Source organism: Dermochelys coriacea, chromosome 4 (assembly GCF_009764565.3).
Source record: "Dermochelys coriacea isolate rDerCor1 chromosome 4, rDerCor1.pri.v4, whole genome shotgun sequence".
Taxonomy (NCBI): domain Eukaryota; kingdom Metazoa; phylum Chordata; order Testudines; family Dermochelyidae; genus Dermochelys; species Dermochelys coriacea.
In genome coordinates this window covers 21,396,967-21,415,133 of record NC_050071.1, presented here as the reverse complement: position 1 = coordinate 21,415,133, position 18,167 = coordinate 21,396,967, and the positions used below count along the sequence as shown (strand labels likewise).

The window sequence follows — 18,167 nt, the reverse complement described above, 5'->3', positions numbered from 1 at the left end:
GTCACTCATGCCACCCAGAACCCGCCCCCCCAAAACTCCGCCCCCCCACCTGCCTAAGGCTCTGGGAGGGAAATTGGGTGGGGGAGGAGGTGTGGGGTAGGGGATTTGGGTGCAGGCTCCGGAAGGGAGTTCGGGTGCAGAAGGGGTGAGAGGTTGGGCTCTGGGAGGAAGTTTGGCTGGGGGAGGGGGTCTGAGGTGCAGGCTCTGGGGTGGAGTTTGGGTGCAGGGTGCAGGCTCTGGGCTGGGTCAGGGAGTAGGGGTGCAGGAGGAGGGGTGGTGGTGCAGGCTCAAGGAGGGGGAGGGGTGCAGGCTCTGGGGAGGAGTTTGGGGGTAGGAGGGGGTGCGTGGGGAGGGGGTGCAGGCTCTGGGATGGGGTCAGGGGGTGCGGCGCTTACCTGGGGCTCCAAGGCGGGGCAGGCCGGGTTGCCTCAGTGCGCTGCTGCCCCCAGACATCACCCCCCCAGCTTCCCATTGGCCGCACGGGCACTCGGGGATGGGGCAGCGTGAGGAGGCACAGCCCTGCCCCGGCTGACACGTGGAGTGAGCAGGCAGACGCCGCTCAGCTCCACTGCGCTGCTGGGGCCCTGAGCCATTGTAAATCACCGGGGCGGGGACATGCCCGGGGTGGCAGGTGGGGCCAAGGGAGGTGGGGTCCCAAAATTGGTGGAGCCCCGTGGGCCACATTGGGGAGGTTCGTGGGCCGCAGAAGGCCTGCGAGTTTGAGACCCTGATCTAGGCCTTAGAGGCAGTAATAAGGTTTTGTGGGGGGAAAAAAACATTCCTGAAAAGTAACTTTGTGGGGTTTGTTTGTTGCCTCTTACTGATCTCTAGGTTAAAAAAGCTCAGTTTACAAGTAAAGAAATGTTTACTTTTCTAATTTTCAGCTGTTCAGACTCGCCCTGCAATCTGAGAGTCATGTTCTATTTCCATTATATGTATCATCACCACTAAAAAGGTTCAAGGCCTCTGTTACAAGGCAGGGCAAACGAGGCCCCTGGATACACCTGTGGTTGGATTTACAACACTGTTGTTACTGCATGATGCCCTTGGTGATCTTTTGGTTGTGGCATAGAAGTGCCAGTGATTGGATTGACGATGCATGAAAATGGAATAGATTTCAGCTCATTCTCTCTTAGATCTATCAACTCTGAAGGAGGAGCAGGAGTAAAGTGCAGTAAAAACTTGATTTTTGTCACTATCATTGGCGGATATGACTCTGAATGCGTGAAAGGAGCAAATAGTTGCTGTTAAGAGTAGAACTGCATTGTAAAATTGCGTGCGTGTGTGTGTGTGTGTGTGTGTGTGTGTGTGTGTGTAAATAAAATGTCTGGAATGTTTGTAGAGTGTTACTTCAATGGAGAGTTGAAGTAATGCAATAGCCAATGAGAATGAAAATAATAGATCCAATAGAAATCTAGCACACTACTAGATTATCCTATGTCTAACATTAATAATTTTGAATGATAAGTAGTACTTATAATTCAAATTATTAATGTTAGACATAGGATAATAACACCAAAATTGCACCCAGTCATGTTCCTAAATAACATGAAAATATTTGCAGGTGTGACATTCCTCTGGTGTATTTTGTGGGCTGTTACATATGTAGGATTGTTTTGTATATTTTCCCTACTTTTTGAGTTTCTGTTGCACAACTGGGTTTCAGTGGTAATTATCATATGTCTGTTCTGTCACCTCACGTCCTGTATATGAAATGAACTGGTGATTACTAAAGATTGCAACGCCGCTCCTGGAGATGGTGTTACTGTGCCAGTGTAATGGGCCACTTAAGTCAGTGGGAGGCAAATTTAAGTGTAGGCGCATGCATAACTAGGGCAATGCAAGGCAGCTTTTGTCAACATAGCTTAGTAGTGTAGACCAGAACTAAAACCAATCAGAGAGATTGTGAAGCTGAAGGCTTAGGCCAACTCTAGGCCTACATATCAACTAAGAGTCTGTCAGGCTTAATGCTGGTGGAACATTATTAAATTTAAGTTATTAAAATTGCAGTAAAATATGTAGTGTTTGGACTTTCCTAAATGCTGGTGAACGGATGACTGTAATACTCATGCTAATCTCTGTATTTCTCCTGTTAAGAGTAATATTTATACATGTGTGTTATATAACTCTCATATGTCTGGGACAGATTTCATAATAACGAGTCATTGCTGAGTTTTGGCTGCACCACTTAGAGGAGAGGGGTCAGTTGATGCCCATTAAAAAGCAACATGTCCGGAAGAAACTCCTTGAGTCTCCTTACAATAGGTAGCAAACCGTTTACGGGACAATGGAGAAGGAGGAACTCCCACACAGGATGACTTCCCTGAAGAATTACCTTGTGGACTCCTCCCATCACCTTTTGCATCTGTCAGAACAGTCATATGGCAGGGTTTTGGGGTAAAAGCTGATTAGTGGAAGGAAACAAGATTCTTTTTACCAGAGTGGATCCTAAGAGGCAATGACTTTGTCAGGTAAAGGATCCTTGGCTGCCACAGCTGGGATAAGATTCAGAAGCTGAACCTATAAGACTGTTACTTTGATCAGAAGTTTTATAAAATAATAACCTAAGTTTGTCTTTGTCTGTCTCTTCAGTATTCTTATTCAACTGTTTCTTGCTACATTTTCATTTAAAATGAATAAAGCCTAGATAAGTTTATTACAGGATCGGACTTAGTGTTGTTTTATTGGATAGGGAGATATGAGGAGGAACTGACCAATGGTATGTGTTTGGTCCTTCGGGAACAGAGGAACTTGGATGTTCTGTGATATTACGGTGAAAGGGGCCTGATATCACCTGCGTACATTTACTTAGTATCAAGAAGGACTGGGATTTTCAAAGGGACTGTTTAAATTTGATATTAAGGCTGACAAAAGCAGAGGGAGTTAGTGAGCAGTGTGGTTAACTTTCCTGTTGTTGAACAGTCTGCCCTGACATGGAACCCAGTGTTGAGATAGCAAGGGGAGTGACAGAGACAATATGTTAATCCTCTAATGTTTCAGTGTGTTTATGTTGCACATTTAATAGCACTTTTGTGTATAGTCAGTTTCAGTGTTCCACCAAAATAGTCAGTCAGTCCCCTGTTGTTTGTGTGGGTCTGTCACATGGCAACAGGAGAGAGAAAACATTAAAAAAAAAAAAAAAAGAAAATATGATTGTAAAACCACAAAAATTGTCAGAGGGATACAAGGGCAGGTGTAATGCTTGAAACTACTTTTTACTAAGTTTTTAAATTGAGTAGATTACATGTAGCCCCTGTTCCTTTAAATGTTTGCATTTTTGGTCGCACTTTATAATGTTCACTTATAAATAGTTTAAGGGGTTATAAATGACTAATTGCTAATCAGTTAATAAATGATTTAACAACTGATTAGCCATGTATTGAGTCCAATGTGATAAATTACTTATAACCATCTATGCAACATAGTGCTCATGTCTGTAACATGCTTATAATCTCTATTTAGCAATTTCTAAATTATTTATAAATGTACCATATTATATAAGGTGTGACCACATTTTTAATAGCAGGTCAAAGTAATTGAGAACAAATGCAATAATTGTAACCAAGGTTAAGTTTGAATGTTTAGAACTTCTTTCATTGAAAGTCCATTGACAGGTAAAGGGAGTTTTTTCTATGTACCAGCAAGAGTATCTATTACAATATGATGGCTATGTCCAAGAACACTGGTATTTTGAGTCCTTCTAATGCTCTGCTTGATGTTTCATCCAATTTTGCAGCGTGCCTTCTGGATTTGAAGGTATGAAGGAACAGGAAATCTGCAACAAAATAATGGCCAAAATGCTGGAAAACTATAATACCTTGTTTGAGCTGGAGCACACAAAGAAGGATGATGAAAATCATGCATGTGAAGAGCTAGCAAGAATTATTTTAGTGAAAGTGAGTACCTGTAATATTGCTCTTTCAGTTTTGATGCAATGCTGTGATACAGGTGAGACCATGCAGGGTGCAGTCTAGAATTCTTCACAAGCTGGATGGGAGGCATTGATACTGGTATAATACATTTCTCTGATATTGACCTTCATATGCTGCTACCACCATTTCACTTGTCTAATGACTCTGTCCTTTAGCAGGTCAGTTTTCTACTGCCATTTGCCTTTTGATGCCCTGGAAGTTTATTCTATTTAACAAGTTTATTCTCTATTAAATTTAACATATCGAGTGCGTATGATTAAACAGGAAACATCTCGAATAATTTTGTTTAGTTAAAATAAAAAGATGGATCTAATAGTGGTGGAGTGGAGGGGTGACGGAGGTCAGTGTCCAAGACAAGCGAGTATGATGCCCAGGGGCCATCTTGGCAAAGTTTCAGTCATGCACCAACCTAAAACATTATAGTCCCTCACCATTGACCTGCAGTAAAGAAAGTAGCTTCCTGGAAAGACCTGTACTTCTGGAAGCAATTAATTGTAGACCTGTGGCTAATGTTTGGTGTTATTCACAGTCTATTTGGTATGATCTAACCAAACATTTAGGCAAAAAGAATAAGAGCAACCTATTTACTCAAAGCTGCATAACTACTTAATGGGCCCTTTGATGATGTGTGTTCTGCCATTCCTGAAAGTCACCTTCCTTGTGTCCTGGCAAGTGTCCCTAAACCTGCTGATTGTGTAATAAATTCTAGATGGCGCAGTGGAACTTAAAAAAAGGAATGATAATAAATTAGTTCAGTATGTAGGAGAAAGTCAATGAGGTTCCAGATTACAAAAACTCATGCATCGGCAGACGGTAGCAGAACGTTGCTCCCTATCACAAATATAAAATTACTTTACCGATGTATTGACTTACTCCAGGTCATGCGGTCCAGCAACTTACATGTGGTTTGTGTGCAAAGTCAATTCTTCTTGCAAAGCTATTGAGTAATTCCCATGTATTGCTGGCTAGTGGGAGATTTACAATAATTGCAGTGTTTGCACATGTGAAGAGTTTGGTCCAGATTCTGATCCGATTTACACCCTCATGCAATCCCGTTAAACTCTGTGGTGTTGCATGGGGTATGAACCAAGACAGAATCTGGTGCAGCAAGCACTATCTACAATTTGAAAATGCAGGTGTGCCAGAGCCTTCCAGCTCCTCTTCGTCAGGTCCAGTTGGTTCACCCTAGGGTGCCAGTCTCAGTGGCCTCCCAACCCTCATTCCACATGGAGAAGAGCAGTAGCTGGGGGGAGCCTTTGCAGCCTCCTGACATCATCATTCCCTGGACTCTGAAATCTGGACGTGGGGTATTTCCATCCCATTCATCATTATCAGTATTGCCATTGGTTGTTACTGCCCTTTCATCCAACTCCCTCTCCTACCATTGCAGTCCTGCAGGTATCCAGCCTCACCTTCCCAATCCACAGTGCCCATCTCCCCCTTTCCCTGCCTCTTCGCTTCTCCCTCTCTCCTCCCTTCATCCCACCATTTCTGTCCTTATACTTTAACCCCAACTTGTCCTTCTGCCCCCAATCCAAATTTAAATTTGTATAGTAAAAATAAAACAAATATTGTAAAATAACCACTTTGTGCCATCAGGCCATGGTCTCTCCTACCCCTGATCACTGTGTCTGTATGTTATATACTTTCCTCCACCCTTTTTGGTGTATTTTTAGCCTTGTTTCCTCCTAGGTGTGTGCTGTGACACTAGGGTACTGGGACACGATTCTGTGGGAATCCATTATTTTGAAACACTACGTGAAGAGACTAGGGGATGGGAACAGAGGGGTAAATAGGCGAAGAAAATGAATTAAAAAATGTGTTTCTCCAGCACTGGTTTAGACTTTTAAAAACATCAGTGTTGGCACAGAAAGATTCCTGATGCAGAGCTGGGGGCAAGCGCCAAGGGCCTTGGACAAAGGCCTTTTGTGTTTTTGTATGGTTCTGTGCCTCTATTTTGTTGCTGAAAGGTGGCGTGGAAATTGGGAAACTGCTCTTAGACAGAGCCTTAGTATAGATTTTTTTTTCTTTTCTTTTTCTTCCCCGTATCTCCTCTGTCTTTCATGAGTGCATTTCAGACACGTGATTGCCAGCTGTTCTCGCATCCTGCGTACGTAATGCTCTACTTTTAGAACAGGCGCCAGGCCTATTCTGGGTATTTGGTGGTAAAACATGATACAAGGGGATTATGGCTTTTGCCATTGCTTCCCACTTTGGGACTGTAGCATCTTCCCTTGAACTCTGTTATGCTCATCACCTTCTTGACCTCACGTGATGCATGACGCCCTGTGGCCTGGATATCTTAAGATCTGCCCAGACTACAGATAAAACCTTTTGCTTCCTTAAAGGAAGGGAATATGCTCTTTTTAAAACTAAAAACATGGATCAGTCAACCAAAGCCGTGCAAAAATCACAGGTGATTTTTGAGTTGCATTTTGAAAAAACACTTGAATGCGAAAACCATGCAAGATGCAAAGCATTTAAAACTCAGCACCTTGGAGTTTTATTATTGTACAAAGTGCAAGAGTGTTGAAAAATTCAGTGTTTTGGAGGAAACCAAAAGTAAATAGCTTTATGAGAAGGAAAAAAGAGAAGTGACTCCACAATCCTATAACAATGTAAAATATCAAAGGCGAGATTGTGACTCTTGTTGTGTGCCTGCACAGGGTCGGGGGAGCCTAGTGAGCATCTTCATCCCTGCATGTGTTTCACCTCTCTCAGAGACGGGCAAGGGTGGGGACAAGACATTGGCTCCACTCCCCTACGTGCTCAGCTGCTGTGCACAGGAATATAAAATGTGCCAAGGAAAGGGTTGGCTTTCCCCATGGGTCAGTAGGGAAGCAGGGACTGAATGAAGACTTTCCAAGTTACAGTTGAGTCCCTGCTTTGCTCGTTCCTGGGACAGTACAACTGCATGCTGCCTGTTACTCAGGCCATATTGTAAGATCATAATCTCAAAGCAATGAAAAAATCAGCAAGGCTGTTCCTTAATTTTAGGTACCGTTCAATGACCTTGAGAAAGTTTCTGGACCACTATCATATAGTGGCATAATTATCAAATTGAGGGTGACTCCTTTCTGTGGTATTTGCTAGCCTAAAGATAAGAGATAAACTAGTAAAGTAGGCACACGTTAAAAAAAGGATTATGTGTACAGATTAGATATCTATCTTGTGTTGCATACCCCTGATTTACAAGAGTCATAAAATAAAACCTCAGTGCACCCTCCTAATTTCTGCATTTATAGAGTAGTGTCACATCAGAACTTGGATTCCTTGACAATCCATCCAGGAAAGGGAACAGCATAACTGGACTGCTGTGTATGAATTGTACTGTGGGTATATGTGTGCTAAAAGAAAATGTTACTCACGTTCTGCTTTATAGCAGAATTCTCAGCGTGTTTAGATATGGTCTTGACTCCGTTTTGTGGCATTAAACTGAAAAATAACGCACATAATTAAAATATAAATCAGTTTCCCATTTCACTATTGCAATTTATCACCTGAGCTGTGAATAAACTTGTTTAAGAAACCTACCCAATAATAATGCTTCCTTCCATTTTTATGTAGTTCCTTTCATTCTAGAGGATCTCAAAGTGCTGTTCAAACTGCAATTATAGACAGTCCAATAATACACAATTAGCCATTGTTATGTAGCCACATCTGTGATGAAATGTGACTACTGATTAGCAGTGATCAGCAATGCTTATTGTTATGAATCCCAACAGTTATGAATTGGAAGTGTAGAATGCCTTTATTCAGTTTGAATTGCAGAGGGAATCTAGGCAGGCAGAATATAATTATCCCAGTGCGTCTGGCCACATAACTACTTCTACCAAAAAAGTATAGTGGGATTTTTAATTACCAGAAACCATCAAGACCTCAGTTTTACATTGTATCTCAGGTGAAAGATGCACTCCATTAGCAGGGTGACTCTCAGCAACATGCTAAGACCTTGGTTGAGTGCTGACTTGAATGGCAAAGTGCAACCTGGCTCCCGGCCACGCAAAGTTTTTTCCTTTGGAGGTCTCGCACCCAAATATCTTTTTAGCAGAACACTTTAAATTTGTAATCACTGACCAGCTGACAGCACAGAGGGGTGTAAGTGCCTGCACTGAAACACAATAGAACCCGCTTAAGCAGTGGGTTGAACAGGGCTTGATGCTGCTCCTCGTTTAGCTATAGGAGATATGGCAAAGCCATGGAACTGTCCTTTTTCTTCTCCTTTTAGTGACAGAGCAGACAGCCCTTGTTTGCCTGGATGCAAAATACCAAGTAAACTCTGTTTATAAAATTACAAGTAATCTCTAGGTACATTCCAATGAGTAGCAGGGGAGGGGAAGTTAGTTAGGGGATTTAAAACTGTGGAGTGATATGAAAACTGATCTCCTGCCAGCTTTTTCTTTTTATGTGGACTGTACTTTTCCCTTCACCCATTTCTGATATTCAACTAAATGGTTCCACTTCACATAGGGGATTAGCTGGCAAACCAGATTTCTGCACTTTGTGCTTTAAATCACAGCAGTGTTCTAGCAGACGTGTGTGCTGCTAGCACAGCATTATGTCCACTGTTGGTCTATGAATGCTTAGTTAGATTTTTGTGAGAGAACTATCCAGTGCAATTGTGTTTGGAAATGAAATCGTTTGGGGCCTGATCCTCAAGGTGCTGAGCGCTCTGGGCCCAGTCCAGCGAAGCAAAATACTTAAGCATGTGCCTTACTTCAAGAGTATGAGTGATCCCGTTGACTTCAATCTTAGCCACATACTTAAATACTTAATTGGATCAGGCCAGAGGGCTCAGCCCCTTGCAGAATCAAGCATGTTATCTCCAGGTAGAACAATGAAGGTTGAGATTCAAAAGTAGTTAGTGTTGGTCTAAGTTTGCTCCCATTGAAGTCAGTGGTAAAACTCTATTTCCACTTTGTACTTTTGCAAATGCCACCCTGAGATTACTGGAAAGAAAACATTCTGCACACAGCAATTTTTAAAATAATAGTCTCCCTCCTTTTCCTCAGCCCTCTTCTCGCAAATATGTAAAACAGCCTAAGCACTTCTATGATAATGTCCAGAAAGAGTTTCCCAAAACTGTCCCCTTGGGTAACTGGTGGTGAAGTCCCTCACCTTCCTCCCTAATTTTAATCAACTGATCTTCCCCTTCACTCATCTCTGCTGAGATACTCGACATTATACATGCAACAAACACAAACGAGTTGTCCCTCCCCTGGTCAGGAAAAGAAGGACCCATGTTCTAGTCCCAAATATGTGTCTTGCCCCTGGGAAGCTTTTGAAGTTCTGAACAGCTTCTTTCTACTTATGTCCAGTTTAATATTTTTCCGTGCCATTCTAACATTGTACTAAGGCCAGGATTTTCTAAAGGGCTCCTCATTGGCATAACTCTTCTCCCATTGAAGTCAGTGGGAATTGATCCTGTTTGAAAATCCCACCTTAAGGCTATAGTAGCCCTGATGAACCTTGCAGGCTTCTTTTCTTTCTGTATTACCATATTTGGACAAGACAACAACAGGTCTCTCCCACCTGGCCTACAGAGCAATCAGCATTTATGATAGCAGACTCAAATAAGAGAGCAGGGAGCAGTGTGGAGAAAAGCACCTGTGGATATCTTTCTTTGGCTTTCTGGGTAATGTTTCCTTGTTTAGTGACTGTTGTACTTCAGTGTTGTCCACCAATGAGCAGATGGGCATATTTATAATAGGAGCAAAAAGTGATTCAGCTGGGGTGACATTTTAAGATAAGAGCTGACTGGAAATGAGCAGTATGAGATGTGTAAGGGAAAGTTTACAAGCCTCCAAATGCTTCACCTACAATAGTGTGTTAAATGCCAAGGGGGGGAAGGAATGCTATTATGTTTAGTCTATGTATAAGTCAAGTAGGAACGGGAAAGATCAGATGGTCCTCAAATAATCACATGTATAATTTTGGCATCTCTTTCTAATGCTCTTGACTCAGGAGCTTTAAGTATTATTATTATCATCAATAATAATTATTTATTTGTATTACTTTAGCACGTGGGAGCCCTATTAATGAACCAGGATCCCACTGTACTACACACTGTACTTAGGTAAAACAGAGTTATTGTGTTAGTGTTATTAATACATAATAGTTCATTTAGCTGAATTTAGCTGAAGCACTTGCAAAATTATAAAGCAATAGATAGTGGTGTTACTAAAGTCAGGTCTACGCTGCAAAGTTTTGTTGGCATAGCTTTATTAATTAGGGAAGTGAAAATCACATCCCTAACCCTCATAGCTATGCTCCCTCCCTCCATGTAGACACAACTTAAACCAAAGTCTAAGTTGCTGGTATACTTACGTCCCTGAGGGAGCTAGTTTAACGAGCCCTTAATATAATCCTGAAGAAATGCACAGATCGACATATGCGGCAATGATGTAAAATTTCGCTGCACCATATTTTTTTACATAGAACGCCACTGTGAAGTGATACACTGCATTTAAATATTCTGTTGTGAGGCTAAAATAGAGTACTTAAGGTATGCAAATCTCAACTATGATTGAATCAGATGGCAAATCTTTTCCTGCCTCCTTCCATCTCTATTTCTCGAGTACCTTCTTTAAAGATAACCACCAAATTTTTGTCATTTGAAATCATGAGGGAGCTTTGCTTTTACTTTGTTCCCTGTTGTGTATCTATAAACAGGCAGGTGCTTGGCAGTAATGCTGAGTGATTTGAGTAAATAGAAAGTTATTTGTGTGTGTGTGCATGTTTATTTTTAAGTATTTTTATTGTCTGTTTATTTTTGGGGTCTCCTTATATTAGGCCAGTTGTGAGCAGTCCCTGCCTATCAATCTGACAAGAGCTTTAGAAAGAGAGGCACTGAAGTCAACACCACGAAGCAAGGTACAGTAAAATGGGCATATTCGCAAACACACCATTCTGTTGTGGTTCAGTTTCCCCGCCAGATTGGAAATAAGAATTTTTTTAACTAGGGATAAAGGGAATGAGAGTTTTCATGTTGTCAAGATCCCCTTGGTCCTCTTCTTCAGATTCCTCAATCTTCATGCTGCTTCTCATTAATTAGTCACACAATTGATCAGTCAAGTTTCACAGGAACCCTGTGCAATAGGTATGTATTATAACCATTTTAAAGTTTGATAAACTTGAGGCCGTGTTTAGAAGAAGGGCATGTTACAAGCAGGCAGACCTACTCCAGACAGGTTAAGTGTAGATATTTTTCACTGTGGGGAGTTCACCAGATTCTGAACTATGGTGTTTTGATCTACACTGCTTTTAGGGTGGGATTTTCAGAAGGGCTTAGCATTGGTGCAACTCTCCTCCCATTGTGATCAGTGGCAAAACTCCCACTGACTTCAGTGGGAGCAGAGTTCAGCAGGCACTGTGCACTTGCGAAAATCCCATCATTAAATACGTTTAAGGACAGGTAATGCCTAGTAGCATACCGGCCTGTGTTGGGGTCTGAGTGAAGTCACACCACCCCAGGGGCTGTGCGGGAAGGCAAAATGCTTCCCTGGGTTCCTGGGTGTACAGTCCAAGCACAGCTGCTGCACTATTTCTTAAGAGAGTGCCACATGATCTTCTCTGCATTTCTGGCCATTTCTGCTGGTCCTTGCGGAGCATGGGGGTTGGGGTCCTTGCTGCACCTCTAGTGTAGCTCTTTAGGTTGTGCCTTGTGCCCCAGGGTGTTCTAGAAGTAAGCAGTCCCTGTTCTCAGGACAGCCCAGTAAGTGAGGTTGTGACTGGTTCCTGTGCAGGTCTGAGAGGGAACAAAAGCTCTAGCTATTGGTTACACACATTCTGCGTCTCTTCTACCAGGTCCAACCACCCTTAGGCCCCGATTGTCTATACTTACAGAGAACAAGCTTGCATGTAGTTAATAGCACATTTCCAGTAATTAGAAAGGTCCTATCTTGTGTACAAAGGGAATCTCTGGGACAGTAATTGAATGAACTACGTAAGTAAATTTAAAAGTAAGTATTTGTCATTCCAGTAAATTTATTTATTTTAAAATTCAAATTGATGAATTCTCTTTGGGCTGTTTCTCTATGGCAAGTTTCTGCTATTGTGTGTGTGCTTGACTTTTAGATCAGCAGCCCAACTTCTACTTTTTCAGGGCTGGCTCAAAGCAAAAGTAACATGAGACGCTAGTCTGGAGAGCCTGAATTTCTCCCACATCTAGGTCATGCTTTTCTTTGAGATCATGTTCTATTTATGGATTACTTTACAATAAATAGATAAATCAGACACCTGTTCTTAAACCACTCAGAGAGAACAATAAAGGTCCTTAGTGCTGATCCGAGCTTTGCTGTTCCATAAACAAACCCATGTTACAGCATGTACACCTAGCTTTCTGATAAGTTGCAAGGAATGTTAGCCATGCATTTGCTTTGGCAATGTTTCTTTGCAGGTTTTATTTTAATTTTGATACTGATTCCTTATTTAGCATGACTATGAGGGTATGTCTACATGGTAGTGTAAGCCCCAGGTTAGTGGGACTCGAATCAACAGACCTGGGGTTCAAGAACCAAGGGCTTGAGTGTCTACATTGATTGATTGATTAACCGTACTTTAAGAATTTTCTAACCCGAGTTTGAACCTGGATCTCTGATGTCCACGCTGCAGCACGCAGATCCGAGTCAATCCAACCACATCCCAGAATCCCTAGCACCCTCTTGAAATGTGGCTGCTCTAGCCCTTTGACTGTGATGCATTGTGGGAAAATGTGACTGTCCGTCCTGCACATTGCAGGAAGTTTGAACAGCCAGCCAACACATCCTGCCAAGCAATCATTTTGGTCTTTGCGCTCCTAGCTACAGGACCCAGCAAAATGGAGAAGGCATCTTTTGATGAACTTCTCTTGCTTGCACTTTCACTCCTGTGTCAGGAAATTGACAGAGCTTCTGTTAGATGCGGATGGATGATTCAGCAGTGTTTTCTGACCCACCAAAGGCACCTCACAGAGCTTATGATGGAGAAGGAGGAAGACACAGACCTGGTGGACTCAAACTATTTGTTGCTGCATATGACACTTGATACAGCCACTTCTGAAGCACGGCCACAAGCACAAATTGGTGGGATCCCATTGTCATGCAGACCAGGGATGACCAGCAGATAGTCCAGAGCCCCCTCATGAAGAAAGATACATTTCTGGAACTTTGTGAGCCGCTTACCTTAACCTTCCAGCATGTAAAGACACATGCATGAGAGCACCCTTGCTGGTCCAAAAGCAGATTGTTATAACTCTCTGGAACCTGGCTACCCCAGACTGCTACAGATCTGTTGCTAACCAGTCAGGTATCAGAAAGTCAACTGTGGGTAAAGCAGTGGCAGAGGTTTCTGAGGCAGTCGGGTGTGTGGTTTACTCCAACGTGATGGGATATTCCTGAAGTAATTGCTGGCCTTGAGAGAATGGGGTTTCCAATCTGCGTCGGGGCCATTGGTAGGACTTGTGTCCATAGTTTGCCATCCTCAAGTTATACATGAGTACATAAACCACAAAGATGTAGGCTTTTGTGGATAACAGAGGTTGATTTATGAATGTCAATGGGATGCAATGAAAAAGTTCATGATGCCAGAGTTTTTTGCCGGTTGGGAGTCTACATTCTCGGACAGGCTGGGATGCTATTCCTACCAAATGATATTGTCATAAATTGAATTACTGTCCCCACCATTGTTTTGGAGGACCCTGAATACCTCCTCTGGTCTGGGCTTATGAAACTGTGTCCTGATTTCCGAGGCCCTGACAGAAGACAGTTTAATTACACTCTCAGCAGGTGTAGAATGGTGGTTGAATGTGCTTTGGCAGATTGAAATCCCTCTGGAGGTCTCTGCAGATCTGTTTGGATTCCATAGTCATCAGTGCTGTTTGTATTACTGTAGCTTGCTGTGTCTTTGTGATGCCCGTGGTGAGCCATGTCTCCCTGTGACAGCAAGGGGCTGCTGAATGCAACAGGTCAGTTCACTGTCTTCACTCGGCACCTGCTGCTGGCTTCCTTCAGGTTCCATGCTGGGTTCTGGGGCCAGTAGGGCGCCATCCCAGCTGACCAGGTCATCCTGCACCACCATTGACTCCATGCTCGGCACAGCACCCAATCAAACTCCTCATAAAACGGGTGTGGTGATGGGTTGCCCAAGGTGCGGTTCTGGTCTCTGTTTTTTCTGTACTCAATCTTGAGATGCTTAATCCGCTCCCTGCACTGGTCATTGATCCAGTAAATTTGCATCATTCCCAGTTTCTTCGCTATTTGCTGGTATGAATGGTCATTCCTGGTCCTCTTACTGAAGTCCATTGTTTTTTCTGGCCTTGCACCAGAGATTTACCAAAATCTGGCTGTGCTCCTGTGACCATGAAGCTGCTTGCTTCACGAAAGACGACTTCTGGTCAGTCTCTACTGCCGGCACAGAAGGCTCTCTCCTGGTGTGTTTGTAACCCGGTGTTCAGAAGCCAATGGAAGGGTTAAATGCTGACTGACCAAGCTGCTATACTGTACCAAGGGGAGAGGAGTACTTGTGGCACCTTAGAGACTAACAAATTTATTTGAGCATAAGCTTTTGTGAGCTACAGCTCACTTCATCGGATGCATCTAAGATGCCACAAGTAATCCTTTTCTTTTTGCGAATACAGACTAACACGCTGCTACTCTGAAACCTGTCTTTATAAGGATTGTGGCTAGAGAGGAAGTTGGCCCATGGGACTGTGGGATACTTTTGGTGGACTCCCAAGTCGGGAGGGCTGTCTCTAAACTGCAAAGCAATAGGCCCTATCCTGAGAGATTTGTGTGTAGATGGAAATGGGGGTTTGGGCTCAAGCCTGAGTCTCAGCCCAGGCTTACATTGCAGTGTAAACATATCCTGACCGTCATGAGACCTTGAATCATTCTCATTAACTTTGCTTATGGCATCTTTGCTCTTAAGGTCGGGTGTGACAGATGCTGAATGTGTGCAGATGGATATGCTAGATGGAAACACATGTGGGTCTTTTGTCTCCTGAACCCACTTGTTGAACTAATAACAGTGGGGGTTACAGTCACAGAAAGGGGAGAGCAGAAAATGAGCCACCTTAAAATGTTACTGATGTGCCCTTTCCAAACTCAGGACTCACAAGCTCAGCATGTGCTTGCAGGATTGTCTGTTTAACCCTTCATGCATTTATTATTGAATGCCCCTTGATTGCCCAAATGCGTGTTTTGCTGTATGAAAAGTCTCTCTCTACCTCATGCATATAATTAAATAAAATCCCTATCCGGCAACTGCGGAGAGAACACATTTTAAGAACAGAGGAAAATGGAAAATTTTAAAAGTTGACCAATTAAGAGCAACTTGGCAACAGGGGAAAGAGTGTATTTCATATGTGTAGCAAAACTTTTTTGTAGATGCTTTTCATTTCCTTATAAAAATGTTGCTACATTCTCTAGCACAGTCTCCAACATTCCGGCTTATCAGAGTGTTCCTACTGTGTTTGGACCATTATTATTGTATGCTGTAGTGTTTTCTAAAAAATGGGTGTCTCCATCTCTTTATCATCACAGACTACATTTCAAGACCCTTGTGTATGTTTTGTTGCAGTATTTATAACAAATGAAGTAGATTAAGGCTGTGTCAAAGCAGAGCAAAGTCATGTTTATTTTTTTAGTAAGAGATATGGTCTCAGGTAAAAGGCCGCATATATATATAATCTTGGGAGGACAAAAGGAAGTGAAAGGAGAACTGAATGTGGGTATTAGTTACACAGTGAAACAGTGGTGATATATATTTGAAAGCTATTTGGCTGTGCTTTTTATTACTTCCATCTCAAAAGTCTCTGTTGAATTTTTAGACAGATTGTAAAATAGGTTCTGATGCACCTTAACTTTCCTTCCCAGGCCTCAGTAGCAATTAAGATGAAATCAGCATGTTTAAACCAAGAGTTTTTATACCTTGTTAATCATTCTTTTATCTAAACAACTTTGCTTAAATAATTTCCTCTTTCAACAAGGATGTTTTTTCTTCTTTTTCTGGGAAGCTGAAAGCAAATAGGTTTACATAGTGGGGGATGGGATGTGGAATACTAGTAGCAACAGAGCGTTTTTATTGCTTATGTTAAATCACTGTACATGTTTGTTTTTACCCAGAAGAAAACTCACCACAGTGGTGGTTTCATGAACAGATAAATGAATAAAAATGAGTTAAAAATATAAGAACGGCCATACTAGGTCAGACCAATGGTCCATTCTGTTTTCTGACAGTGGCCAATGCTGGGTGCTTTAGAGGAAATGAACAAAACAGGGCAATTTATCGAGTGATCCATCCCCTGTCATCCAGTCCCAGCTTCTGGCAGTCAGAGGTTTAGGGACACTCAGAGTGTGGGGTTGTGTCCCTGACTACCTTGGCTAATAGCCACTGATGGACCTATTGATGGAGTAGTTCCTTTAGGCTAACTTTCTTGACTTCTAGGAAGCCCTTTGTTTTGAGAGAACTCCGCTGCACTAGGACTGCACCCCGCCCCTCCCCCCTTTTTTTTAGGTCAGCATTTTAACTTAAAGACTTACTGTTATAAGATTAAAGTTGTGTCTGTTTGAACATGGTTCTTTGCGCTAAGAAGGGAGTGTTAAAGCAAGGCTCGAGGATGTCGAGGCTCTTGGGTTCTGTTCCAACCGCTCTTTGACCCTGGCCAATCTATTCAGGCTCAGTTGTTTTTTTTCAAAGGAGTCCAAGGGAGTCAGATACCCAAATCCCACTGAAATTTGATGTGAGTTGTTTGCCTAATTCCCTTTGGCTGCTTTGAAATTCCCAGGCTTAGCCTCTTTGTATCTTAATTTAGCTCTCTAGAATAGGTAAAGATTATTACCATCTCAGAGGGCTATTGTGAGGCTTAATTCATTAGGGCTCAATAGTGAACCACTTTACACAACCGTGCAGGGGAGAGAGGTGGAGTAAACTGCCCTCTTACTTCCTTTGGTGAGCTACCTTCACTGCATGGGTGGCGGGAAGAGCTTCCATGAAGTAGCTACTCCCTCTTATACCCTCACATTGCCACTGGCTAGCACAACTGAGCCGGGGCAGCTGGGGAAGTAGTCTATACAAGGTATAGATCTGGCACAGATTTTACACTCCCCCCATCTCCACACACACACACACACACACACACACACACACACACACACTAGTTTTGCAGAAACTGTGTGGCATATTCACTGCTGATATAATGCCAGCACAGCTCCATTGACTTCAGAGCAGCAGCCCCACGTTGATATCAGCAGGGAATTTGGCTCTATGTCTTGAAGAGAAAGTGTTGGTAAAGGTTTGTTTGCTTACTGACTGATTCTATGTGAGCAGCTCCGACTGGAGAAACCAGTTATTAAGCATTTGGAGGTTAAGTCTGCAAATGTCAGTGCTAATCTAAGTTTTCATTAAAAAGGGAGAGAGCAATGATGGTTGGTCAAAAAATATTCATAGAATAACTATTCAACACGTTTGGGTATTTTTAAAATATCACCATTGCTCTGCATTACGGAATCGGAAATGCATTGGTTGTGATTAGATCAACGGCAATAGGGAACGAGAGTTGGTAAACGCAGTTTGTTTTGTTTTATTGGTGGATGTTAACTTTTTCGCTAAATACTATGGAGGTAGTGAGACAGGGTTTACAGTCAGCTTTGCCAGCGTCCCATTTCCAGCCCTATTTTCATGCCCCCCCCCCGTGTTAATTTCGTTAAGTAACCTCCTTTTGGCCTCTCAAAACTCCATGCTTAGTCTCAGAGGAAGGATTATTTATTTATTTATTTATTTGACAAGTTCCAAGGAAACGGACCCAGCTGAATGGAGTCAGGGGCAAGTCACGTTTGAAATGTTGGCAGAAGGATCTAACGTGTTTTGGTATTTGTTAATACCTAAAAAGAGCTTAGTTTTCAAACCTCAAACTTAATATAAACTTAATGCACTTAAGCAACTGCAATACAAAGCAATGGTGTGCTACAGATATAAAAGAACTGTCAGCGTTTCCTTTATAACTCTGCTCTTTTACAGAGAAGCTTTATAGCTCTGAGGTTACACTATATTAAAGGTTAATGCCTGGCTGGCTGTTTACACTTGTTCAGCATTTTGTTTTAAAGGGCAAAGACAAATGTAATATCCTATCCAGTTTGAATTTCGTATCATAACAGGACAATAATGCAAGATACAAATATGTAATATGGACTATCCCTACTGAGTAATGACAGCCTAAAAAGGAACCAATGGACAGTCTGTACTATCAAAAATAAATAA

The 18,167-nt window shown here is 42.4% G+C and overlaps 1 protein-coding gene across 6 annotated transcripts in view; it reads left to right on the top strand.

Moving 5' to 3' along the window:
* FAM13A (family with sequence similarity 13 member A) overlaps window positions 1–18,167 on the top strand; it is a 230,767-nt gene that overhangs the window by 62,324 nt on the left and 150,276 nt on the right. For 5 of the 6 annotated variants that reach the window (XM_038398558.2, XM_038398553.2, XM_043514126.1 and 2 more), the window contains exons 5-6: window positions 3,737–3,896; window positions 10,725–10,805. In XM_038398558.2, the coding sequence (XP_038254486.1) occupies window positions 3,737–3,896; window positions 10,725–10,805 (241 nt within the window). The remainder of the gene's footprint in view (window positions 1–3,736; window positions 3,897–10,724; window positions 10,806–18,167) is intronic. The other variant, XM_038398554.2, reaches the window with a different exon arrangement.